The sequence below is a fragment of the Egretta garzetta genome, unplaced genomic scaffold, assembly GCF_000687185.1.
Source record: "Egretta garzetta isolate BGI_Z169 unplaced genomic scaffold, ASM68718v1 scaffold105, whole genome shotgun sequence".
In the NCBI taxonomy this organism is placed as follows: Eukaryota; Metazoa; Chordata; class Aves; order Pelecaniformes; family Ardeidae; genus Egretta; species Egretta garzetta.
In genome coordinates, this window is record NW_009259598.1 from 632,015 (window position 1) to 658,897 (window position 26,883).

At 51.9% G+C, this 26,883-nt stretch overlaps 2 protein-coding genes across 2 annotated transcripts in view; one reads left to right on the top strand and one right to left on the bottom strand.

The window, feature by feature from the left end:
* TCP11 (t-complex 11) overlaps positions 1-8,577 on the top strand; it is an 11,097-nt gene extending 2,520 nt beyond the window's left edge. Inside the window, 13 exon segments of the mRNA XM_035893733.1 lie at positions 64-157; positions 1,052-1,172; positions 2,361-2,581; positions 2,964-3,100; positions 3,780-3,865; positions 3,867-3,950; positions 3,952-4,002; positions 4,320-4,494; positions 4,891-4,957; positions 4,959-5,041; positions 6,619-6,666; positions 6,669-7,009; positions 8,054-8,577. Coding sequence (XP_035749626.1) covers positions 64-157; positions 1,052-1,172; positions 2,361-2,581; positions 2,964-3,100; positions 3,780-3,865; positions 3,867-3,950; positions 3,952-4,002; positions 4,320-4,494; positions 4,891-4,957; positions 4,959-5,041; positions 6,619-6,666; positions 6,669-6,844 — 1,343 coding nt within the window. The 3' untranslated portion in view covers positions 6,845-7,009; positions 8,054-8,577.
* Positions 8,578-9,158: 581 nt separating this feature from the next.
* The window catches only part of ANKS1A (ankyrin repeat and sterile alpha motif domain containing 1A), a 98,860-nt gene continuing 81,135 nt past the window's right edge, over positions 9,159-26,883 (bottom strand). The window contains 11 exon segments of the mRNA XM_009638194.2: positions 9,159-14,578; positions 15,848-16,018; positions 16,746-16,883; positions 17,286-17,372; positions 17,813-17,884; positions 18,116-18,241; positions 18,607-18,771; positions 21,956-22,032; positions 22,035-22,053; positions 22,224-22,376; positions 22,752-22,850. Coding sequence (XP_009636489.2) covers positions 14,459-14,578; positions 15,848-16,018; positions 16,746-16,883; positions 17,286-17,372; positions 17,813-17,884; positions 18,116-18,241; positions 18,607-18,771; positions 21,956-22,032; positions 22,035-22,053; positions 22,224-22,376; positions 22,752-22,850 — 1,227 coding nt within the window. The 3' untranslated portion in view covers positions 9,159-14,458.

A 26,883-nucleotide genomic window follows, 5' to 3' on the forward strand; every position in this document is an offset into this window, starting at 1 on the left:
TTCCTTCTCTCGTTCGCTTTTATCCTGCTTTATTATAGCCAGCCCTCCGCGAATGAGCTACAGCAATAACTGATGACATTTCCAAACTGACCACTGTGCACGAAATTGTACTCGGCAGTGACTTCAAAGTGCAAGCAGCCAGCTTCTCCCCCAAAAGGTATACATATTTATATATATTTTTCTTTATTACAGCCAGCCCTCCGCGAATGAGCTACAGCAATAACTGATGACATTTCCAAACTGACCACTGTGCACGAAATTGTACTCGGCAGTGACTTCAAAGTGCAAGCAGCCAGCTTCTCCCCCAAAAGGTATACATATTTATATATATTTTTCTTTTTCAGGCTTGGCTTCTTTCTGTCACATTACAGAAAACAGGTGAGAGTGTGGGAAGGAGGAGGGTTTGGATCTGAGTGTAGAAGTAACAAAAAAATAAGATAGCTCCTGAAATAAAAAGAAAAGTCAGAGCTCATTTTATTTATTCATTGCCTCATGATTTACTAAGACGTTCTTAAATACAATGAGGGTCAGATATGACTCGCTAACATTGAAAGGTTTAGAGGCTTCAGCTGTGTAAGCTGTGAGTTTGACATTGAACACAGCAGACTTTGCAGTGAAGATCTCCTCTGAGGTGCCTACGTTTTAGTTAAAGATCTGTTTAAGTGGCTGGCATCTCGTTGCAAAAACAAACGCGAGCTAGAAAAACATTCTGCTGATCTTCTCCAAGGGCTTGGAGAGTTTCCTTGAAAACCGCTATGCTCTTTTACCCCTTAAGACCAGTTAAAAGTGCTGCATTTTATGAACAGGGTTGAAAGGAAGGAGTTCCACTTTAGCAGGCTAGGGAATTTAGGTTGAGAGAGATTTCCATGAGCTGGGGAAAGGCGAGGTGCATTGCTGCCAGACAGGAGAAAAGGCTAAGAGAAGAAAATATCCAAAGACGTGAGCTGCAATGAAAGCCAAGAGGAACAGTCCCATTGAACTGAGAGGTTGTGGCTGTCTGATGTTAATAGAAAATAACAGAAAACCCCTCCCATCCTCTCTTCTTTCTTAGCCTGGAAAACAGAGTGAAGGAGACATTGCACAAAGCCTTCTGGGACAGCCTGGAGGAACAGCTCTCTGCTAGTCCCCAAAACTACGCCTGGGCAATCCAGCTGCTGCAGGAGTTACAAGAGGCGAGTTTTTCCTGAACCAGAGAAGGGGGTTACTGTAGAATGAGTCTTCTCTGAATCATCACCTTACCCCTTACATCCAGTATTCCTATGTGAACATGCATAAGAGGGAGGAGAAAATAGGCTCCTTTTAGTTTATAAGGAGGCCCAAATTACACAACTGCCCCTTCTAAAACCTGTCTGAGAGGAAAACTCATTCTCTGGCCCCAGATCTCTAAAACACATACTTTACCAAAAGGTTGGAAAGCCTTTATTTGAACTGTTGGCTAAAAACTGCAATTCTCTATACAAAGACACCTCTTCAGGCATATGAGGAGCTATATCTGCTATTTAAGTGTACAATGAAATGACTAAGAACATGGTTTAGCACTAAAACCAGATCCAGACAGGTAACTCCCTTCTTTCATGCATGACAGTAAAGGAGGTTTTGCAAGGTTTGAAGCAGTAACCAGACATCCTGAAGTGAGTCATTAGAGTCGAGCGTTCCCTTAAAGTGATTGCGTGCCCCAGAATTTGTGCACTGTTATGGTTTAACCCCAGCCGGCAACTGAGCCTCACGCAGCCGCTTGCTCACTCCCCCCTTGTGGGATGGGGGAGAGAATTGGAAGAGTAAAAGTGAGAGAACTTGTGGGTTGAGATAAAGACAGTTCGATAGGTAAAGCTGAAGCCATGCACACCAGCAAAGCAACACAAGGAATTCATTCCATGCTTCCCCTCGGCAGGCAGGTGCTCAGCCATCCCCAGGACAGCTGGGTTCCATCATGTGTAATGGTGACTGGGAAGACAAATGCCATCACTCCGAACATCACCCCCTTCCTTCTTCTTCCCCCAGCTTTATATGCTGAGCATAACGTCATATGGTGTGGGATATCCCTGTCCTGGCTGTACCCCCGTCCCAGCCTCTTGCTGGTGGGGTGAGTTGAGAGGCAGAAAAGGCCTTGGCTCCGTGTAAGCCCTGCTCAGCCGGAACAAAGACATCCCGGGGTTATCCATGCTGCTTCCAGCACAAATCCAAAACACAGCCCCGTACCAGCTGCTGTGAGGAAAATCAATTCTACCCCAGCCAAACCCAGCGCGTGCACCGAGATGTTAGCTTAGCCTCAATACAAGGCCAACCTTGACTCCTCTTGAGCGACTCTGGAGAACTGTTGAGTTCCTGGAACAGAGAGAGACCCCTGCTTCTTTGGGCAGGCCCTGCTATCATTGCTGCTGCCACGGCACAACCAGCTGCGGAGCCAGATTGAAGAGGCCTTGGACACGGAGTTGATTAGACGGGAGGCTGAGCACGGGGCTCTGGATGTCCATGGTCTCACCGTGTACGTCCTTGGCACAATGGCAGGGCTGTGTGTGCCCGTTCAAGATGAGGAAGTACGAGCGTTGCAAAGCCTGACAGACCCAGCTCAGCTTCTCAGGTGGGTGATGCTGGCTTGACCTTTGTCTACACGGACCGGCAAAACCTTCAACCATAAAACATTGGGTTAAGAGGAAACCACCTTGGAATTAGGGCTCAAGGACCCTTTCGTGCATTCTGGGCTTTGACTTCCTTATTTTTTTTCAATGTAGACATGTTCCTGTTGCCCAGCTGCAATTTAGACAGTAGAAGAGTCTTTAATGAAGTAAATCTGGTTTATCTAATAATTTTTAGGGACCACTCCAATTAGACTGAGCAACCTTTTGTGAGAAAATGGAATCAAGTCAGAGGATCTGAATTCCCCTTTCTCAGCATTCTAAAATGGCCCCAATTGCAGCATTTGCTGTGGTATTAAACCTTCAACTCACTGTGTCTCATCCCAGGGAGATTTTCCAGGTGTTGGGCCTGATGAAAATGGGTATGCTGAATTTTACCGTCCAGAGCCTCCGCACCCACTTGCAAGACCACACTGTCCAGTACGAACGGAAGAAATTCCAGGAACTGCTGGATAAGCTGCCTAGTAAGTCAGAGGGGAAGGGAAAGGAGAACTGCTACTGCTACAGGAGCTAGTAAAGCACTGAAAGGGAACTTTTAGTATTCCAAAGGTGATGCTTTCATCACGTGCTCAGTAACAGGCGAGAGAAATGCCTCTAAAAGCTGGCGGGCTCCTGGGTCCCTTCCTCAAGGCTCTTCACTAACATACCCTGCAGAAAAGAAGTTACTTAGTGTGCCTTCAATTTCTGTGTGCGTAAGACAGAGCCGATAGCTTTCTCATGAGGAACCGTTAAGTTCTCACGAGTTTAAAGTGTTCTGAGATCCTCAGAGGAATGAGCAAAATGTTAGGAGGCGTATTTAAAGAGGAAAGCCTGCATTTGATGTAGACTTTTCTTTTGCTTAGGCTGTAGATTTCTCCCTGGCTGCCTCTCTCCTTCATCAGACTCCATTAAAGGTGCTTCTTGGAGACTGAAATCCTCTGTGAAATACAATGTTCTCCGGATACCAGTCTCAGTAGCCTAACCCTGTGCCCTGACAACAGGACATTAATATTTTATGTTAGCCATGGGGTAAGCCATTCCCTGGTGTTTCAGGAGCCAGCACGATGCCTTTGCCTTCCAAATGCACGTCCCCTTCAGCTTGCAGTATAGCATACCCACTTCTTTCTGACTTAGCAAACATCCATTTTTGTTACCCCCTTGCAGATAGCCTGGATCGCACAAGACAATGGCTGTGCAAAGCAGCAGCCCAAGTGTCTGCATCCTCTTCGCAGCCACCACCCCGCCCTGCAGTCTGCGGCTCAACCTGCCGCACGCTCGCCGGGGGCCGTCAGCAGTAGCGCAACTGTGCCAAGTCTCACATCCGTGCTGAATCGGAGGATACATGGATCTGCTCTGCTGGCAGCCTGGGCAAAAGGAATACCCTGAGGTAGGAGGAGTGCTTGGATGCCTTTACAGCATTTTCATAAAGATGTACAAAACAAAGAAGCGTAACGGTTCTGCATCTTCTATAGAAAGAACTGCCCAGATTCTCTGTCTCCTCTACACCACGCAAACCATTGCACGTGTTTTTTCCCTATGTGAAACCAATTGGATTTTTCATAAAACTAAATTTCCCTGCTGCCAGGCAGCTGCCTCCCCTCAGCTTCACAGGGATGTTACAGCCCTGCTCCATGGCTTGAGATCTGCTGAGTTATCACAGCTGCTGTTTCTACCCCCACAGGCTGATCTGGTTTCTGTTCACAGACACTGTTTCTGGATCAGGCCTGCCTGCAGGAGGTACAAGTGCAGGTGAATCAGCTTATGGTCATAGCTGCAGTCCTAGTGGCCTGGGGCATGTGTGGAAGCCCCCTGTGTGGCTCACCTGGGTTTGTAGCTAGGCTGAAATGGGTAACAGAGGTCCTCTTGGAAGGGCTGTCTTGTACCATGTGGTTTACTCCCGAGTTTTCTTTTCTGGAAGGAGAAGAGTGAGTATGCAGGCACTCAAAAACAGGTCTACTGCAAGGAGTGGGGAAAGCCAGCCAGCATTTTCAGCCGGGTGTTAACTCTGTAGAGCGATAGTCCCTTCTTGATTAGAGGGGCGAATTAGTAGTGCTGATCGCTATTTCATGAGTCAGCCGCAGGGCAGCCTACTGCTGGCCAAAGAGCTGGGAGGGAAAGCTTGGTTCAGAGAGCTCTGGCTGGGTGTTGGGTGTCCTGCGCTAGCTGGCGGTGCTGACGCCCCACAGGCATGGGGAGAGACTCCCCTCCTTGCTCTGTGCCTGCAAGACCCCTTCCCCAGCCCGGGGGAGTCGGGGCAGGAGTGCATGTACCTTAGCATGATTTAGGGATGAAGAAGCTTTAGAAGCCATCAGTGACCGAGTGCTCCAGGAGGTCTGCAGGACCTTTTACCACCAACAAATGTGCTTCCCTGAAAGGCCAGATAAAAACCATCACGGACAAGGGCAATGCAGTCCGGCGTGTCATCAGTGAGTCTCTTAGCTTTTGTCTAGCTCAACCTTGAAGCCACTTTGGCTTGTAGGCCACAACTTAGGTTTAGGCTAATGACCCTGGAGCGTGCAGGACGGGTCTAGGATCGGTACTAGCAAAGCAAACTCCCTGCATTGAGCAGGACTGCTGCTTGAGGGTGGGAGTGGAGTTCAGTATCCGGCCCCTCCACATGGTCTGCGCAGGAGAGGAGGGTCAGGAAAGCCAGGTTTAGAAACTGCCTTGATTTTCCTATTCCACCCTGAAATGCTCTGGTCCCAAACAGTAATTGCTTTGAAAAAATTTCCTAAATCCTCCCATCCTTGCTAAAAGCTGAACAAGCCCAAGTGCAAGCTCTGTTCCTAGGTAGTGTTGCAATCTTCAGGCTAGGCTGTAGAGCAAGAGCTTAATCACTGGCTGTAGCAAAGCACCATGCTAAGATCTTGAAATAATATTTATCCCTAGGGAGTGCACTGCTTGGTATTCAGCTAACCAGCTGCCCTATAATGCTGCTCCATCAAAATATTTATGCAAATGGTTTGGATAAGAGCTGGTTATTTTGACCTTTTACTAGTACTCTGAACGCTAACTCCACATCATATTGCGGTGCCACAGGCACCTAGTACACTATGGGGAAGATTATTTCCACATGGGAGAGTAGCTTTTATCAGCTATGAAAATAAGGTGAGGCTCTTCCTGCCCACTGCTTCAGCTAGTTAAGTATCCTTCCCAGCCCGCGTGGACCCCACCACACTGTTTATTTGGGTTTATTCTTTCCATGTCAGAGCAGGCTATTTTGTTTTGCTGTAAAATCAGGCGGCTGAATTAATAGCCTAAATCAAACCTCGATGAACTACAGGCTGGGCAGTGTGTGATGGCAATGACTCACTGACGGTGCGGCGTTAGAAGCTGCGGGACTAGACGGCCTTCCCCCCTCCGCTTCTAAAAATGAAACCCGTGTCTTGCCTGCACTCTTGGCCGCTATCTACATTTTCCGCGTACTCACTTCAAGTGCAAGAACATCTGAAGCAGCCGGGCAGTTGAATCTCAGCTCTGTGTTCCTCAGAGAGGCTTCTTGAATGCTTTCAATTTCAAAATGCGGCTGTGGCAGGCAAGATAAATCCAGGGCTGTGAAGTTCTATATTCCATTACGCTTCTAAGATGCTTGACGCTTCAGTGCAGTACAAAAACTCTCAGAGTGGGTGAAAAAAAATCTTTACTGTTGACCTGCTCCACTTTAACATTAGTTTTGATGGCTTTGACCATTCTTAAGTCCTTCAGCCCAGCACCCAGCAATAGCCATCATTAGAAGCAGCTCCTCAGGACAAAGCGAAAAAGCAGCAAGTACACCCGATACTTGAGTATGCCCCTTGGGTCACAGTTCCACCTCGGTTCCTGTGCTGGGTGCTGTTTCGTCTGCTCAGTATTTGGAAGAGGAATATGTTAATCCACGGTGTCCCCGATCTAGAGTGTTACTTGTCCTCAGATCCACTCCTGCGTGAGGAAGCCTTTGCCGCAACGCTAGCTTTCTGTGCAAAGGTCGATTTAATTTTTGTTTTCATACTTCTGCTCCCTACAGAGCTGCGGATTCATTCCTTCCTCGGCCTTTTCATTTCCCCTGATGGACAGAATTCTCAAAGGGCCTTGATCCCATTCAGGAAGAGCTGCTGGCAGTTGGGCGTAGGTTTGGAAGCGCGATCCACCACAACAGGCAGGTGTTTGGACGTTACTACTCAGGAATTCTCAAGAAGGTGCTTCTCTGGGCTGCAGAACCAGACTTGGGCACGGGGATGGATTCTTTCTGATTATCTTCACGCACCGGGCAGGGGTGGAACACATTTCTCCAGCAGTTTCTTAAGTCACGCCTCAGCTCGTAAAAATCCATCTGACAAATCCACCGTGGCCACCATTGCTACTGGGAAGCAACTCTTGGCATGTCAGTATCCGAATAAACCTCTCCACCACAAAAGGTAGTGGCTTTTTTTTCCCCCCAAAAACCTGCCACTTATTTGGTGGGGAAGGCAGTGGGGTGCGGAGCTCATAAAACTGCAGTGCAGCTTAGGCTTTTTTTTTTAATTCAAGGTGTTAATTCTGCCTGTAACCTACTTTGCTGAAACGTTAGTCACAGCCCAGGGACGCTGTTTGCATTTGATAAAGCCACATGGTATTTAAAATCATTAAACCCACTCAATGTATTTCAATGTTAGCTTGAAAACCTGACTTACTGAATTATTAGAAATGGAACATATGGTATAAATTTAGCAATCCCTGGTGTATTTAGTATTTCACATCAGCTAGATTTTACTTGACATGAAAATCTGAACTTTAGCCTGTATTTAAATGGCTGGATTTCTTGCTCTAATTTTACATAATGAAAACGTCCTACTTCTTGGCAAACCAAAAATCATTGCTGGGTAAATACTGTGTACAATGGCTGCTGAAGCAGTTACAGTTGTGACATGAACCACTTGCTGCCGTGCTGCAGAAAAGCGATTTTAGTGTTTATCAGGAGTAAATCAGGGTCCTGACAGCCCCCCCAAACGTACATTAGTGGGGGTAAAGATGAGCTTTTTCTCACCATCGTCAGGAGAACACACATAAAGCGGCTGGAGAGCGGTGTGCTGGGGGTCGGTCTGTCTTTTAACAGAACACGTGGATGTGTTTTTATGCATAAATTAGTTTGTCTCAAAAATAATAATATTCAGTATTTGGGGTCATTTATGACTAACTGCTAAAGAGCAGCGACTGCTCGGCAGCCAGTGCTCCCCGTCCTGCACGCCTCGGGACAGCACGAACCCCTGTTCTGCTGCCGAAGAACTGCAGCGGGACCGCTCCCAGCTTCCTGGTGTCCTGTGCTCTGCTTCTGCAACCGCAGCGTATCCTCTGCGCTACGCTCCGACGCTTTTCTTGTTCCTTGGGTTTACAAAGCAGAGAGGTGCAGGTACAGTGCCCGACGGAGCTCATTAAACGCCTTGTAGCCGCCTGCCCTCACCCCTTTTCTCTTACCTTCGCAGGTCAGGTCTGTTTGACGACGATGGGAACAGCATTCCTCTACCACAGGTGACCAGGAGGCTTTGGTACAACACTGAGGTGACAACGGGGCGAGGGTGTGTCTAAGGTTGTTTATTAATTCAGTCTGTTCTAAGTTGTACAATTATGAAAACAACAAAACGACTGCTGGAAGCCCAGGAATATTTACAATCTCGCCTTGTTGTAGTGAGGTCAGTCTATGTTGTTGCACAGATCGGTTATGTTTGGTACCACAAGATGTTTAAAATTCAGACAAATTTGAACAGATTAACAATTGTATATACAGGAAATAAAAGGAAATTCAAGTATCAAAATACAGACAGATTAAATAACATTTGTATTACAAATCAGTCCCACTGCCATACATCACAATTAGCAAAAATGTCTACGTTGCAAACTGAACTCGACTGTTCTCTGCCCTGTTAGGGAATCTCAGGTTATTCTTCCATGGGGTAAGAAAAATGAACTAGATCAACTTTGCAAGAGCAGCACAGTTACTTCCTTTTGGGATGTTTGAACTAGATCGACTTTGCAAGAGCAGCACAGTTACTTCCTTTTGGGGGAAAAAAAAAAAAAAAAAAAAAAAAGCCCCAAAAAAAGCCCTAAGTAACGCCAATAGGAGACCTAAAAGGGAGACCGTTTGCAACAAGACAGCGTTGCAAACCCTGTGCTTGCTCTAAAATAAAGATCCGATTGCATGGAAATGACACGAGCAGAAGCAAGCCAGGGCAAAGAAATTCTGCTGCTAGAAACCTCTGAAGTGGGGCGGAAAGAGCATTAAAGCACCTGACTCCACTCCAGCTGCACACAGAACTGGACGTGTGCGGAGGGACTTTGGCATCTGGTCTGTGTCCCAGCAGCCTCCGGAAGGTACGGACTTTTCACTACAGGTACAGCCGGAAGGTGCCGCATCTTTTCCCTGGGAGGGGGACAGGCACGTACCCCGCAAAAAGTTGCATAATTTCTTCTAAAAAGTTCAAAGATGGCTGAACAGCTAAGATTAGCTTTTTCTTTTTTTTTGTAAATACAAAATGAAAAAGGATAAAGCAGCTTCAATTTGAAAGGAAAAATTGTCCCCTCCTATATAAAAAAAAAAAAAAAGACAACTCTGCACATTAGTTTACCTGTCTAGAGTTCTCAGCCCGGACTCATGCCATAAACCAATGTCTGTAAAATACAATCTGTCCTTAAAAAGGGGAGCAAGGCCCAGGGCAGCACCACCTTTTCCCAGGCAGGTAACCCAGCAGATGCGTTTTGACTCAAAGTCCTATTCAGCACCAGAAATTGAGGGCACTTTCCTCCAGATCCTGCAAAACCTCACAGGGAGGAAGAGCCGGAATACTGTGCAATGGATGGTTCGCAGATTTCTGGGAGTCAGTAGCTGGCATGGTCCAGGATCAGCCTCCAGCATGCAAGTACCTTGAGAAGACCCATGGAAAGAAAAGGGGAGACGCACTGCCAAAACAATTGCTTTGTCTATGGAGTGAGAAAGAGAGCATCTGGCTAAAGAACTGTTGGATCACTAAAGACAACCATAGGATTACACGCAGGACTGGAAAGGACCACCAGGGTCACCGAGCCCAGTCCCCTGAAGATTGGAGTCTTCATCACCACATCACCTCCAAGCCAACCTTCAAAAAGCTCCATGCATCAAAAAAAAAAGAAAGGTGTCCCTCCTCCCAAGCAGAGGTTCAATTTGCAATCTCTCCAAAAAGACTTGTTGCCAACACACCAAATATTTACACTTACACCAGCATGAATTGCAACATATGCATAACAAGGAATGTTAGGTTTCCTAAATTCATCAACTTAAAAAAAAAAAAAAAACCAAACCCAAACTCCACTTCCCCCTCCTAATAATTTACAGGTCTATGCCCTTGGGATTACGGTTCATTTCTCTCCCAGCCTCACTGGCTGGAGAGACCAAATGAAATCCTGACGTACAGCAGCAACCGGAGTTAAACAGAAATGATTCGGGCATATCATTCTAGTAAAGCAGCAGGGTCCCACACCCCCAACCATTCCAGCGCCTGTCGAGATTACAACAAACGCGCTGCGCTACATTTTTGCGTCTGAAGAATTAAAGTCACAACCATCTGAACGTCTCTTCCTTGAGGGGAACAGGACTGTGAAAACACATCAGTCACAGCCAAATTAAATCACTGTTAAATACTCTGGTAATTCGAAAGAAAAGCACGCAGCACCTTCGAGATGGTGGTATTTGGGGATACCGGGCTTAGGTGGGGGCCAAGCCACCCTCGGGTGGATATGATTTATCCTCGGGTAGGAACTGTTTCGGTGTAATGCCCACAATTTAACTCCTTATTTGTTCATCTTCTGAAACTGTTGCACTCATTAAATAACGAGCTAGTATCAAAAAAGTGCTAAATCACAATTGAATATACTTTAAAAAAAAAAAAAAAACAAACCAAACAACCAACCCCAACCCTTCAGGGCATAACTGCATTTAAAAACAAGACAGGTGCACAAGAGGCTGGAGAAGGGAGTCGTCTCCAGGTAGTCAGTGCGTAAATGGGACGAAATTGTGTCTTTGCCATAGAAACGTCAAGTATTGCAACGCAACAGTTCTCTGTAGGGGAAGCAAGCTTTGTACCTTCGGTAATACTTGGCCACAACCACTCTGGGGTGAAAGATCCTTTGCAGACTCTTTTTATTTTTCCTTATTTCCATTTGCTATAAAAGCGCGTGGAGTAGCTTTGAAATCAACGGCTGCAGCCTTACCCTGCAAGGCTTCTCACGCTGGAGGAAGTTATTTCCAAGAATTTGGCGTTCTCTACTGTTCACCCAGAATTGAAGCAAATTTAAGTACCGTTAGAGATGCGCACACCACTCCCACTGCTAAGACTTTCTATTGTACTCCTTGCCGGACTGCGTGGATTTTCAGTAAATAAGGATATATGTTGGTTGGGTTTTTTTTTTTTCCTCACCAAAAAAATGCAGTGCTACATTGAAACCGTGAGCTGGATTTGCTCTGCATCATTTCGCACGTTAAGAAAAAAAAAACAAAAAAAACCAAAAAGAAACGGGTCGAAAGATGTTTGTCTCAAACTAGAAAAGGTGACATCGCTCCCGGCCTCGGAAGTCTCAACTTTCCTTTGCTAGAAATGGAGAGAGCTGCTTTTCTCAGCTGGTGGCTGGGATCCCTTTCCCCCCTCTGCTTTGGGAGCCCTCACTTTTTGGAGCAGCCAATGCACCCACTCCGAGGCAGACACCAGTGCCAGATGGAGATGATCTTCGTGTCAGCGGGCCACTGCTTCTTAGGTCTCTGCCCCGTTACTACATTTCCGTGGTAGGAGACAGCTGCCCGGAGATCAGCTTTTCAGAGGCAAACAGAAAGGAAGATAATGGAATGAATGATTTCCGAGTCATACAAAAACAGCGCTGGGAGAGAACGAGGCGTACAGCCAGGAGATGGGACACAACCGTGAGGGTTAGGGGGACACAGCGGACGCTTTGTCGTTTAGGCAGGGCTGCCTGTGACCCCAGCTGGGGGTGGACGGTCACCCTTAGAAAGGCACATGCTCTAGTGGCCCGGTTTTAGGAGGTGCTGAGGAACCCGCCCTTCCCAGCTGAAGGCAGGGGGAGACGCAAGAGCTCAGACCCTCCAAAATCTGGCGTATGTGTGGGCAACTGCACGGTAAATGCTTACACGTAGAAACTGTGCTACCGTCCCTCTCATTAATTCCCTCTCTCTTTGAAGGATATAGAGACCCTCAGGGCACTCTTACAGCTTGGGAAGCTGCTGCTCAACCCCAAACCCAACCTCTTTTTGAGCACTTCAGGCACAGCAAGACTCCGCTTCCCGCAGTGCCCGGGCTAACAGGACGGCACTGCAGCCCTTCGGGCAACTGCAGCGCGACCTCTGCTTCGGGGGGCTTCAGGCAGAGGGGCGCTGGCTCTGTCTTAAGGGGCTCCATGGCATATGAAATGTATGCACTAGACGGAGCTTTCCTTTTTTTTTTTCTTCTTTTAGACAACCCTTTTAGTCCTCTCTCTTGGGTTCTCGCTAGCCTGGCCCTTATTTTGAAGTCAGTTTGCCACTCGGTGCCACAAAGGACTTGGGAGATGGAACCCGTTCCTGAGAAAGAGCTAAATAAAGATTTTGAAACATCAGATTTCACCCCAGGTCTGGGGAAACAGAAGCTGTCAGCTCTAAAGCCCTGGCAAAACTCAGCCAAGCTTGTTCTAGCCCCTAAATACCAGGTGTACAAATAACCTGGGGCTGCTGTTCCGACCGCTCCCTGCTGATGCCAACTGGTGATTGCAAAAGGAAATTTGGGGTAAATTCTAAAAGTTATTTTGGAAATGGAGCTTTACTGGAGATCCGAGTGCATCCTCTTCCCTGTTTACATCTCAAATGTCCACCCGGACACCTCGGGCCGAGGAGAGCAGGTAGCTGCTGTCCACCCCTTCTCAGCTCTAACGCAGACCCACTGTCACCACCGGCTCTCCAAAACCGGGCTGCGAGGGGATTTTGCCAAGATGCAAACCCCACGGTGAGTTCAGACGCTCGCATCAAGGCGCAGAGCAGCGAGCTTTGTGCAGCCCAGCTACCGGACGGCTGCAGCCCCTCTCCCGCTGCCCCATCTGCTCAGCCCTCTGCTGGGAAAGGCGCACGGCCGCTGCCTGCGAGGGGCCGGGGGGGCTCCAAGACGCAGCTTTGCTACGAGGCCGTCCGTGCGAGTGAAGTACTTCACCCGTCAGGAGAGCGTCGGGGGTTTGCTGCCACGGTGTGGAAGTCACAGCGCCTTTCACTAAAGGGTCTTAAAACTGCTCTGCAAAACGGAGCGAGCCCCACGCCCCCGAGAGGTAGGTAAGTACGTCCCCATCCCGTACGTGGGGAAACTGAGGTAAAGAGGCAAAGCTGCTTGGACGCACAGCAAGTCGGGGAGAAGCAGCACCGGGGCAGGAGTCCTGCCTGCCAGGGCTGTTATTCATCAGATCCTCCTCCTCCTCAGTTTCATCTCGGTGAGCTTTGCAAATGCAAGTGAAGGAACCAGGGGTAGGACCGTGGATGGCTGGGGCTGGGGCTTTCACGGGGTCATGAGCCGCTGTATAGCATTTCCCAGACCTGTCCCAGCTCCGCTCTGACCTGTGCCAAGCGCCCTGTGGTCTCATGCAAACGATTCCCAGTCATATTCTGGAATGAAAAGCTGCTTCTACTGAGTTACACGGAAATGGGGACGTTTTCCCAGAGGAAAAACACGCACGCTTGAGAAACAGCCAGAAAAGGCAGAGGTGCCCGCTGACGCAGGGCTGTCTCTAACCGAAATCCTCGCTCTCAAGGATGGAAGGTGCCAGATGTTTCAAGATCCCTATAGCCCTCACCGTGCAATGGTTTGTCGACTAAAAACAAGCTTTGGGATCGGCAGCAGACTGATTTCAATCACATTTCTCCCTTTAGCACAACCGTAGTGAGCCTGCTGAATGCAGCAGAGCTCCGCCTGCTTTATCAGACCTCTGATGGTATCCAGCCCCTCTCTAACACCTTTCTCTCCCAACACGGGGCTAACAACATGTGCCTTTAAAAGCTCAACCTCTTTACAATCTGCCAGGTGAGAACTACGGCCATAGCTCACGGGAAGTTTGGTGAGTGTAAACAGAAGGACTACAGGGGGGTGAAAATCCTACACGGGACTGAAATGCATGCAGCCAAACCCAGGCCTATCTCCGAGAGGGGACAAACTCACAGTAGGAACCATCAGACCCGGCCCAAACCAGTGCTCCCATCGGAGCAGGTTTTCTGCTCCAGGCTTCGAGAGGAGAGATTGCGGGCAAGGGTCCCCGTGAGGAAATCTAGTGAACGCGTGTTATTTGCAGACAGCATCACAGTGGTTAGTGTCGATTCGGATGGCAGGTAAAAAGAGGGGTGAGTTCACTGGAACAGTACGCAGCCGTGGCTCAGTCGGGAAGGAGAGGATCTAGGAGGAGGGGGTGCGTGCACCGCAGAGACAAGAGGTCTCCATCAGTCCAAGGATAAGAAGGTGAAATAGAAAAAAAAGGCCTGGGGGGTGTCACGTTGCCCCAGGGATTCACAGTGCCAGAGCGAGGGGCAAGACGTGAAAACGGCAGGCGGCTTCCTGGATCCACATCTCCGCTTCCCCCAGCCTGCATCGCTCTGCACCTCCCACCTCACGGATATCTAACAGCGTGTTACCCTTGTTTCCGAGTAAGGAGAATTCACAGTGTTCAGTAGTGATCAGGTACAAAAGCTGTTTAAGTCTACAGTCTCCTAAGTGCTGCTGCCTTTGACGTAGTGCCTACGCGGGGCTCAGTGCGAGCAGCTGGAGGAAGAGGGAGTTTAGAACAGCAGACAGATCAGATCGCAAAGGCACGGTTAGACTAGGTGGACACGGGGTGTGTTTGCTTTAGAAGATAGTGGTCTCATACTTAGTGCTGAGGGTCCGCTTGGAGTCCTGTTTGGGGTCCACGACCCAGGAGACACTGGCATGAGACTGGGAGTCTTGGTCCACTTCAGGGGGCTCCAGCTAGAAAATAAGGAAAGAAAGGGCACATTAGGTCACCCGTGCTTTGGAACAAGTAGGGATTCAAAGCACGGAGAGGCTGCTGCTCTGCCTAACGCCCGTCCCAAAAATGTGCACGTGTGCGGGGAAGCAGCTCTCACTGGGGAGGCATTCGAGTCCTTCGCAGCTAAACCACGTCTAGCCACGTCAGTCTCAACCCAGCACCCTGAGATGACTTCCTGAGTTAGGCCTGCGAGCCCCTGTTACCATTAGCGACAGCTTCACTTCATCTCACAAACAAGCATGAAAAATTCAGCGCTATAAAGATGGCACTACAAAAAAAAAAAAATAAAAAGGGAGAGAGGGAGACAGCTCCTGGCAGGTGAGCTCCTAACGTGATTTACTCTCCTGACCAAGCAAGGCTCTTTCCTCTTGTCCTCCTAAATCAGGATCCTACTGGAAGGTTAACAACACCAGAAAGAGCAACGCAGTTAGTTGAGAGCTGCCGCTCTACATCAGCGGGGACGGCCACGAGCGGTTTGTCCCTGGGGTTCAGCTGAGCCCATGGCACGGCCCTGGAACGAGCGGGAAGGGAAGACAGCAGCGAGGTGGGACACGGGACCACAGCAGGGGACGCGGGAAGCGGGGAGGCAGGCGGGCCGGCGGCAGCGGGGGCAGCCCGGGTCGGTTCGTTATGGAAGATGGCAGGAAGAAGGGTAAAGACCTTGGCTCCGGGACTAACAGACTGCAGCGGCAGGTAGGAGGGGCGGTGTGTTGTACAGGTGTGACAGTAACAACAGCGAGTGTCGGGAGGGAGCGGCACCTGAGCGGGGGGAGCAAGCAGAACACAGACAAAAGGAGACATTAAAGGAAGGCAATGGCTTATGCAGCAGTCCTTGCTCCTCAGCAGCTCCAGCCTTGGCTGGTTTTGGCTACAGGGGCGTTCCTGCGCTGCAAACCGCAGGGTACCCACTGATCTTACTGCGGCTCTGCAGGGTTTGCACCATGGAAGCTGTGCTGGACCCAGCAGGGCACTTGAGCCCCATCCCACCCGGGCTATTTCCACCTCTGCTTGCCCTCATCCTGCCAGGGGAAGCCCTAGCGCTGCAGCAGGATTGCCAGCAGAGCCACAGACACTGCAACAGCAGCGGTGCCTGAAGCTACAGGCACCGTGTCCACATCTGGGGTCCCCCCACCGCGAAGGGGGAGGTTTAAGCATGTGGTGCCCAAGAGAAATCCCAGCTCGGACCACGCCAATCGCTCCCGGCAGCCCGCCGGCCCGCACATACGTACTGCAGATTTCCTCATGCCGGCTCGCGGTTTAGGCACCGGTTTGGAAGATTTTGTTTCGATCATTTCTCCTGCTGCGGCACCCAAAGGCTTCGCTCTCTGGGCTTGGAGCGCCAGCTGGTAGGCGACCTCGAACGCCTGCCCCAACGTGAGGATGATCTCGTACGTCAGGTTCTTTGGAGAGAGCACAGAAAACACAGAGCCGTGAGGTGCGTACGAGCTACCTCGCCCCGCGCAGAGTCCGTGCGCTCAGCAGCTTGCTCTGGAGTCACGACCTCGGCAGAGCCCATCGCCTTTCCGTTAGCGGGTCACATCCTGCTGTATCCCTGGCAAAGCTGCTCTGCACGCTTGGGCAGCGCTGAGCTCCTGCCCCGCGGAGCAGCCGGCACCGAGGTGCCTCCACGCTCGCACAGCCCCAGCCGGAGGTGCCCGCTACAGCCCCGTAAGCATCGCGGTGCAGCAGCGTTTTGTATTGTAAAGAGAAAAAGCCCGAGTGTCTTGTACAGCTGTTTCTGCCCAAGAATAAAGGCAAGTTATGCTTTCACACTCTCAGTGAATTAAAAAGCTGTTAAATCAGCCTATTACACTCAACATAATTGAGAGCGCATTAGGGTTTTGTTCATGGCATATTCCCCAGGAGGGAAAATCTCCTGCCCTGCTTTATTCAGCACTGGAGACTGCCGTAATGAAGCCAGACAAATACGCTCTTTGTCAACAGAGCTCCAAAGTAAAAGCATTTTGAGTCCATTCAGGACTCTGAAAGGAACATTTTAGGGTACAACAGGTAGAAGAGCCCTAGAAGGGGCCGGTCTAGGACACGCCAGTAAAGCTGAGTGATGAAACAAACGGACTGCAAAAGGACTGCAGCGCGCTGGGAGAAGAGATGCCATAACCCACTCACCACATCCACGGTGCTGAAGACGTGGCAGTAGTGGTGGCTGGTCTGCAGGTCCTTGGTGATGTAGGCGAACGTGCAGAGATCCTCGGGGTCCTGAGCAGCGCAGGAGATGTTCCGGATCTCATGCTCAGCAATGACATTCTGCCGGGGTCAACCACAAGCACCCGTCACCTTTCTGGGGATGGCAAATACACCCGGCAAACGGTGGTCGTGGCAAGCGCATACCAGGGGCAAGGAGCAAAACAGGTACTGGCAGGGAGGGGGGGTCTCCCAGTCAGACCCCCTAGCTCCCTCGCATGGTAGGATTAAACGGCAACGTGGTCAGAATAAATGGCAACGTGGTCCACAAGCAGCCAGTCTGCAAGCCTCTGGCATGCAGGCAACCATCAGCACCTTGGTGGTCTCCTCTAGTCCTGAGAACCTGGGTTCCTCAGGATCAGCTGTGGCTTCTGGAGCCACTAAATCAGACATGCAGCCCCCCAGGCAGGTGGGATTGCAGGTCTCGTCCCTCCAGACACCAACTTTGAGGCAGCTGAAGCTCACCTTGTTAGAGGCATCGATGAACTTCACCCCTTTGTACGTGATGGACAGTATTATGGTCGGGATCTTCTTCATATGCTCTGTGGATTTCTTCAGAAACAAGAACATTCAAGTGACCAGTTGTGAAGAAATGCTCCCTTCTTCACCACCGCCCCAGCCCACCCCCGAGACCCCCAAGCTGCTGCCCCACAAAGGCAGGCTTTGAGGGTCTTGGACCAGGAGGAGGAAAGCCTGCTCCTGGTGGAAGCAGAGGGGAAGGGACGGGGACCTGAAGCAAACCCAGGACCCCTTTCCCCAGTGAAAGCACCCGTCCTCCTACTGCACAGACCTTCCAGCTACGGGGAAAAGTGCTGGGGAGGGCCAGTTCACACCAGCGACAGCAGCACAGCCTGTTAGGTGGCCGGGGTCCCTGCTCTGCACAGGGGCAGCCTGCAGGGTTTGGGGAATCACGGAGATCTCCCCGTTCCCCTCTCCACATCAGGCACCACTGGGTGTGAGTGAATCCCCCCCTGTCCCCGGGGCCTCCGTACCCTCATCTTGGCACAGGCGTCCTGCGTAGACTCTGTCCCTCGGAGGTCTTTGATCAGCATGGAGCCCAAGTACTGTTTGGAAGAGGGGGAGATGTTAACGTGCACCCAGACATCCTAAAGGCTTCAAGCAGGGAACGCTGCCAACCCCAAGGCAACGCCACAGCCCCGTGAGCAGCCAACGGCCATGGCTGGGCAGGGACAGGTCACCCAGGGAGGGGGAGGAAGTGTGACAACTCCACATGCAACAGCCCAACCCCAGAGCCTCCTCATCCTCACCGCCCCCACAAGCCAAAAGCCACTTACGTTGGCCTCGTACCCGCAGGACTCGAAGATGAGCTTCTCCGGCTGGTGCTGCCAGTTTTGGACTGGGGCGTATGGTGCAGCCAGGCTGGGCGGGCGCAGGGTCAGCTTTGACTCCCGACGGTCCTCCTGGAAGGGAAGAAACATGGATGTGAAGCCACAGCAGGTCCAACCTGGGTTGAAACACAGATCCCAGGAGGGCTCTTCAGGTTGAGGCAATTGAGGTTCGCAACGGCCAAATCCCACAGGGGCTGGGAGGAGGCAGCACGCCGCGGGTGAAGGTGCCAGTGCTGATGGAATTGCGAGTCACCCGTTTTCAAGGTGAGACCGAAGCATAAACAAGCTTCTGGCTCTAATGCTTGAGGGAAGTGGTGCCTCACCATCTCTCTGGCTCTCCATGCATCACCCTAACTCCTTGCTGGCTCCAGAGAGGGGGTGAGTCTGCACTGAACTGAGCAGAGGGGCCCCCAGGACACACAAAAGCACCCACTGACCTGTGCTTTGTAGCGCTCAGCTCTGGAGTAGGGAGCAACCTCGGTGCCACGGTCGTGTTGCCTCTTCCCAGTGTCCCCGGAGGGCAGCAAGAGATCGGCAGATCTGCCCGTGCAGGAGTCGTTCTGGCTCAGGGGCGACGACGTCTGGGAGATCAAGTCCTGGCACTGAAAGAGGCAGAGACCAACAACCACCCCGGTCAGCCCGTGCCACAGCCGTGCCCACCCTTCGCTCCCCTGTACAGTGCCCGACACAAAGGGTGCAACAGAGTTAAGGGAGTCAGCTCCTGCCCTGCAGGCTCCTGCCTCAGTGCCATCGAGCACACCATTTATTTTCTGCAGGATACCCCTGATTTGCTCCAGGATGGTTTCAGGCAGGTATTTCTGCCGAGCACGCCTCCGCCTCCCGTGAGCTCATCCCAGGAGTGCAGGAGACACGCCGAGCTGCGGGCAGGGTGTTTATAGAAGAACAGGCTCCGCTAAAGCACTAAGCAAAGCACTCAAACTGCTGACGATCAACCACCCCAGGAGAGATGCCCTGGGAGCCCAGCGAGAGATCAGCCCAGATGCCTGACAGCCTGGCTCTTACTGCAGGCAAGATTCGCTGCCTGTACGTGCCAACCGGCCCGGCAGACAATGCGGGGAGCTCACAGCTGCAACACGCATTAGTCCTATTCAACGGACTTGCTTAATTTGCCATTGACGTCCTTCCGCTCCCCACGCCGGAGCCAGGCGCTGGATCGCACCAGCTGTAGCACCAGGAAATGCTGCAAATGGCCCATTCTCTTACACAGCCTCCCCGTCCAGCATATCAATCAGTTGATGCTGCACCAAAGGACTCCTCTCCCCCCGCAACAACCCTGCCTTCAGCCTCATCGGTCTCAAGAGGACGTTGCAGAGAACTGCAGATCCTCAGCCGGCTGCTGCCCGTCCGGGCTTTTGTTGTCTGAAAAGGGGGCAGTTGAGCAGCGGGGAGAAGGTGCAGGGTTTGTATGTGGCACCCTCCCGGCTCCCAAGCTTATGTCCCTGGTGCAGTACCAGCAAACCAGCGTGAACCCTCTCTTTTTTTTTTTATTTTTTTTTTTTTTACACCTGAACCCCAGTTCCTAAAAAATCCAGCGTGAGCAAGCAGGGCACAGCAGCCCAACTCGCTTCAGCTACGCCTGGTTTGGTTGAAAAGCCTTGGGAATCCAAGGCAAGAGGGAAGAGCGCTGCAGCAGGGGAAGGACCAGATGTTTGGGATGGGGAAACTCCAATCAATCCCAGTTCCTGCTCCAGGAAGCTAATTTGCAAACATTGGGAGGAAGCAGCACGACACGCTCGCCCTCTGCGGCACGCTGCCCTGCTCCCGAGCTCACAGGTTAGCTGCAAGCTCAGCGGGTTTTGCCAAATTCAGCTCTCGAATGTCGGTTTTCAGGAAGAACGGTGAACACGATGGCTCCCCTCCCAGCCAACCCTGATAACAAAGGGCCTGACACCCAAAGGCTGCCTCTCCCCCAGCAAAAAAAAAAAAAAAAAAAAAAAAATTTAACATCCACAAATCACATCGAGTGCTATTTGGCAGGGAGAGCAAGAGCTCTAGAGAAGCCCAGGGAGACAGATCTCCGACTCCCAACCAGCACAATCAAAACATCAGGGCCCAGCTGCATCCCATCTCAGCAGCTGAGCCGTGTCACACTCCTGCCTGCGGGAAGGCTGCCTTACGTCTGGCCAGGAAACAAGGGGAAGGCAGGCAGCTCAGCATTCCCCTTCGGCGCAGGGCACCGAGGTGGGCGTAGCGCCCTGCTGCCCGCTCAGTGCAGGCACCCACCTTGCACGGAGGCACCGGATCCAAAGGAGCTGCCTGACATTTCCCATGGGGCAGGCATCCAGACTTTGACCTGCAAGGGCTGAATATTCTCTTCCCCCTCTCGTTTCAATAGCGGGGTCATGCCTGGGCAAGTATTTGCTGCTTGGGTCGCTGGCGTTGATAGGGTGAAAAGCTGAACGGACGCAACTGGCCATGTTAAGAATTCTCCCAGCACTGATGTGTTCATACCCTTCAGCTTTGTTTTGCACAGGGAAGATGGAGTTTGACCCGCAAAGAAGAAAGCGAAGAGTTGATAAACTCATCCACCACTTCAGCTAGAGCGCGTCTGTCCAAACAAACGGTGACGTGTGCTGTTGTGGGGCCAAGCCAGAGCAGAATTTCTACCGCACAACGTCAAATTTGTAATTTGTTTTTACTCTGCCCAAGTGCTCCGGCCAAGTCAGAGCCAGCCTGGCTGTTTCCCGAGTCCTGCTTGACCACGCTCGGAGTGGGAGTACTGGGCTCTGCATCACCTCCAGCAGCAGCCAAGGGACATGTTTATGGCAACAGCCATGGGAACTGTTTAAGACAACACTCCCTCCTCCGCACAGCCAGATGTGCCGTTGCCTCAATGCTTCAAGAACTTTCTTCCCAAACCACCAAGTATCTGAGAACCAGGAGTAACCCAAGCTTCCAGGTCAAATCAATTTGTTTTAATAAGAAACAAACCGGTTAGGTTTTACCCTTTCCTTGTTTTAAAAAGCAATGCAATTTTCAAAGATCACTCTCTGTGCTCATTACTCTCCATACTTACCTTCAAAGGAGCTTTAACTTAAATATTGACATTTTAGGGTGGGTTTTTTTTCCCCCCTTTTTTTATTGATTTTGCTAGGCAGAATTTCCTGTGCATTAAAGCAGCAGCGTAAGGCTCAATGTGTCCCCCTCTCTGAGCCTGGATACCCATCCAGGATCTGAGCTCTCAGTAAACATCCTCTACAGATCTCTGAGTCCCCCAGAAGTGAGAGCTCTGAATCATAGAATCATAGAATCACTTTGGTTGGAAAAGCCCTTTAAGATCATCGAGCTCAACCTTTAACCTAACCCTGCCATCCCACCACTAAACCCTGGCCCTAAGCACCTCATCTATCCTTCTTTTAAATACCTCCAGGGATGAGGACTCGACCACGTCCCTGGGCAGCCCATTCCAGAGCCTGACAACCCTTTCGGTGAAGAAGTTTTTCCTAATGTCTAGCCTAAACCTGCCCTGGTGCAGCTTCAGACCATTCCCCGTCGTCCCGTCGTCTGTTCCCAGGGAGAAGAGGCCGACCCCCACCTCACTACAGCCTCCTCTCAGGCAGTTGTAGAGGGCGATCAGGGCTCCCCTCAGCCTCCTCTTCTCCAGACTGAACACCCCCAGTTATTCCTGACAGACCAGGGCTGAGTTCTTTGAAAGAAAGGGAGGGAAGTGAAGGAGAGCCAGGGCAGAAGAAAGCACTCCGGCCACCGCCGAGCACGCTCCGCACAGACGTATCGGCCAGGCAGGGAACACAAACAGTGACTCACTCTCAGCTGTGAGAACCGCGGCGGCTTTGCTGGTGGCTCCTCGTACGGTCTGTCTGCCAGGGAGGCGATGATCAAAAGAGCAGATTCACTTTCAACACCTGCAGGTAGAGGCCATGGTCACCAGAGGCTTTCCTGCCCTCGGCACAAAGCAAAGCTTCCCTGCTTCGAGCAGCGCTGCTCCCTGTTAACACGACTCCTTGCAAGTCCCAGCCCCGGAGGGACCGTGGGCAGGACCTCACTGCCGTGGCCAGAGAAAGGCAATACTCACGTTGACTATTTCAAGCTCCCAGAGGTTTTTCACAGTGTCAATAGAGCTGTAGCCGCTCGAGAGGAACGACTGAATGTAATCCTGCAGCCCCAAGGAGTCGAGCCATGCGGGAACCGAAGGCTGGCTGTTCCCATCACAGCCCAGGGGTTTCAACTGTAAAAGGACAAGAAAGGGGTTAAAAGCCCCAGGGGGCTGGGGTCTCAAGGCATACAGCATCAATTAAAATAATTTTAAAGCCCCTCATCACCTCCGCTAGCAGCTCTAAAGTAAAAAAATCACTGTGCGAACAGGGAGTGCACTTGGGATCAAGGCTGGCAGGAGGGACAGCCGCCCTCTGCCCAGCACCGAGTCATCCCAGCCACACAGCCTGGCAGACAAATACTCCTCCTCCTCCCTGCTATTCCCAAAACCCTTCCCACAGCAGGGACGTGGCTGGAGTCACAGGGCCTGGTTTTTGTTTCCTCTGCTTTCACAGCTGTGCTGGGCAATGCCCCCTCCCTGCTTCACGTGAGGGGCATTGGCGCTGACCTTTGGGAGGGAGCGAGCAGCCTGGAGGAGCTTCCGACGGTGCTGCGGGTCACTGATCCCGATGTCCCGAAGGTCCTGGTCTTCCATGACATTACAGCCCTGCGGGGACAGGAAGGAGCGACATGGGAGCAGAGGGCACCAGAAGCCACGTCAGGTGCGGGAGCGGAGATCATGCGCGTTACAGCACCCTCCTGACCTCATCTCCCAGCACGTCCCCATGGCAGCAGGAGGAGGAGGAGGAGGAAGGCTCCCAAGGATGGTAGCTCTGCCCCATGTACTGACCTCGGGCACCGTGAGGGGCTGCGGCACACGCAGCATTGGTGGGGCAGAGCACCGCCACCCTCTCCCCCCCCCAGCCCGCTCTGCGGCATCCTCTTCCAGCCATTCGATCTCAGGCCATCGCTTACAGCAACCTTCCCGCTCGGCGCAGACGCTTTAACCGCTGCGTAACGACGCCCAGGTAAACCCCAGCCCCTCTCCATGTGTGGTGCCTGAGAGGGGAGCACTCGGGTCTGCTCAGCCTCCCTCCACGGCCACAGAGAAATCTGAATTTCTTTCCGTGAGAGCAGGCAACCTGGCAAAGCTCAGATTTATTCTCCGTCCCCCAAGCAGGGAGGCAGCCCACCCTGCTCCGGCTGCCGCACACCGCTCTGTTCAAGCCCATTTTGTGCCCCCCTTCCCCCTGCAGAGCACGAGTGGACGCACGCAGAGCGCACTGACTTTACCTCCTTCTTAGGAGCCTCCATCACAACCTGCATCCCTGCCCCTCGTACCCGGGCAGAGCTCAGCGGGAAGCCCGGGCACGTCTCCCCATGGCTGGAAGAGCCACGCTGCTGTTTGACCGAGGGTTTCGGCTCAAGCCTGGCCCCCGCACCCCCCCGCACCACCACCCCCAGACCTGCCTCCCTCTGCTCTCAGGAGATTCACAGCTGAAGGTCTGAGCTGACAGCGCTTCGCTGCTCCACATTTTGGTTTTATAAGAGAAACCTAATTAAAATTGGGCTGCCGGGAATACGCTGCTGCAGGGGCACGCAGGCTGGGGGAACTGCAGGCTGATCGGCCGGGGCTTCGGGGGGGAAAGGCGCGGGGAAGATGGCCAAGCATCCTCTTTAAAGGGCAGCAAATGGTTTATATCCTGTCCCAGCCCGCACCTTCTGTAGTATTTCAGCACGTACGTTTTGCTAAGTACCACCTGCTTTAAATACAAGTGAGCTGCTCTCTGAGCCATGCTGCCTCCTGCAAGGGCAGAGGAGGGGGAACAGCCCTTCCCACTGCCCCTTCCACCCTCGGATACTCCTGGACGAGCACAGGGGCTCGCCTACAGCCAGGGCAGCCTGCATGGAGAGCTTGCCTTTGGCGACGGCTTTATGAGAGTCACGGGCTGCATTTCACAAAGCCAGATGCCAGTCCTGCAGCCAAACGCCGGCCGGCTCGCTCCCGGGAATGCCAGCATCCGCTTTGCTCCTGACCAGCAAGTTTGTGCCTGGTCTACGGGAGCACCAAGCCTGGGCAGCATCGCTTCGACCACTTCCATGGCCTGGTGGGATAACTGCTGGGTAGGATGCCACGCTGCTCTCCGCCCCGAGAGCTGCTCTCCCCCTGCTATCCCGCAGAGATAAGTGTTCAGAGAAACAGAGAATTAACGCTACAGATAAGAGATGCCCAAAGCAGCGTCGCTGGGATTGCTGCCCTCAGAGGCCAGACTGCAGAGAAACAATTATTTAGCAAACGACAGTGGCAAATTAAAGCAGCAGGTGGCGGGGAAGCAGGGCCCTGCAGACGCTCCGTGACTGTCAGCACCCACAGCACCGAGGCGGAGGCTCCGCTGCCTCCATCCTCCCTTGGCAGGCAGGGATGCTCGACGCCCTCAATTCCTGGCAGGCCGTGGGGGGACCGAGACGGCAGATCTGGAGCAGACAGCTGCAGTACAAAAGCATTTGTCTAAGAATTGTTTAAACAGCAGAAAGAGCCGGGACTAAAGACCCTGCAAGCCCATTAGGGCGGTTTGCTCCCTGTTTTCCAAAAGGTCAGTTTATACCAGCAGGCTGCAGCGCTGGTCTGCAGTGCCGCTGCCAGCTGGAAAGAGCTCCTGCCACTGCTGGAGACGGCACCGTGGGTGGGCAGCAGCTCTGCAGGGGCACGGGGCCACCCCGATACCTGCTTTGCACCCCACATCCTACAAGCAAGGCCATGTGAAACCCCTGGGTCTCACCTGAGTGGTAATGCTACACACAGAGCTCTGTGCAAGGGTGTAACTACGTCGTATAAGCTGTTCTGGGCACCCCTCAATTGCACAAAATAAAGAAGAAAAAAAAAAAAAAAAGAAAAAAAGAGGCTTTTGTTGGTTGAAGGCTCCGAGGGTGCCCGTTTGGTGCAAAAGCAGCAGCCAGATCCGTTGCATCGAGAGCAAACCCCCTACGTGAGTGAAGTGGAGAGGCTGCTGCTGTCAGAGGCAGTGATCACCCTGGCTTGTTAGCAGCAGCATCACACCAAAAAAAGAAAAATCGACATCCCTCCCCTTTCTTGCTCATAAAATTTAAGCCAAAGAGCCACATTTAATGTGCATTCCTGTAATGGCAGGAGATTGTGTGCTCAGCTCAGGGGAAGAGGGAAAGGATTAAAGGCAGCTTAACTCCCCTGACATGCACCTTACCTGGCAGGAGCGGTTTTGCACGCTACAGCTCTGCTGGGGGGGCTGCCAGCAGGCCCTTGGGAGGCAGCATATGTGCGAGGAATTCATCTCCTAGAGGGAGATGGCTTTTAAAGGGCTTTTTTAAATAGACAGAAGAAGGCTAGAGCAAGCGATGGGATTTTTCCTGTGAGCCTGGAGAGCAAAGCATTACTGCCCTGCCTGGGGGAGGCCAAGGGGAGCACAGGAAGGCACTGACCCACCAAAGTCCCTGCAGCAGGTTAATGTCACACCTTGGGTACCTGGAACCCACCGTTCCCGACACCTCAGCCCGCTCTGCTCCCCCAAGCTGCCCATCTCGGTGCTCTGCTGCTTAGTTCCTCCGTAAAGAGCTGGGTACCAGAGCCGCGGCAGGCGCGGGGGCTGGCGGAGGATGCTAGCAAGGGCACGGCTCGCAGCAAACCCTTCACGCACCGACCAGGACAGCAAGACCAGTTCGCAGCCAAATGAGCTGTGACAACAGTGATAAAAATCACGTATAAAAATTAAACAAGCTTGCTGATCCTATTTACATTTTTACTCATGCATATTTTCCAGTGTTGAGCCTTTTTGGTGCTAATCCTCTTTAGCAGAGCGATGCCTGGCTCCCAAACGAGCGGCACGGGGCCGGCAGCTCACGCTCTCCCAGCACGCCTGCTTTACACCAACACGGCCAGCGCCAGGCCCAAGGAGAGGCAATAGGTGTTCTCCCACTCCTGGCATCTCCAGTTCAAGGAAAATAGCTTGCTACGTAGCAAGGGTACAAGCTAGTTAAATACTGCAAAGCCTACAGCTTTCTCCAACACTCCTTATTTTTATGTGTCACATTAAATTCCCCCAGTGCCAGTCTGTATTCTCAGGGTACTTAACAAGGATAGACAAAGCATAGCAGCTCCAAATAAATCCTTACAGCCTGTTGTGCACGAGCCTCCATGTAGAGAAACGTCCTTTAAACCCATCCAGATTTCATCTCCTATGAAAAAATATAATCTGCCACTAAAATAGATAATTAAACGCAAACACACTGGAGATCTTTTAACCTTTGCCAACCGAACAGATGAGCTGCTTAAACCAGGCTTTAAACCTGTTTGCATTTAACACGCTGTTCAGACAAAAGCCGAGGGGCAGAGATGCTCCGCCTGGGCCACCGTGGCCACCAAGCCTCCAAGCCAGGCTCCTCCGGCGCAGCAATTGCCGCAGGTTGGGTTAGTGCCCTGCTCTCTGCTTGGGCTCCTGCAAAACCACCTCTCTGCTCAGCCAGCAGCTGAAGACTTAGCACAAAAAGCCCCCTAAGCAAGGGAGGGTTCCCAGCCGCAGAGACCGTCTGCCCTGGCGTCCGTCCTTCCCGGCCTCTCCCGCTTGCTTCTCACCGCCAGCCCCATCCTTCCCGACCTCCGCACCAGCGGCTCACGCCGGGCACTGGGATGCTCAAGGGCCTTGGGTCTGTCCCCGAGCCAGGCAAGA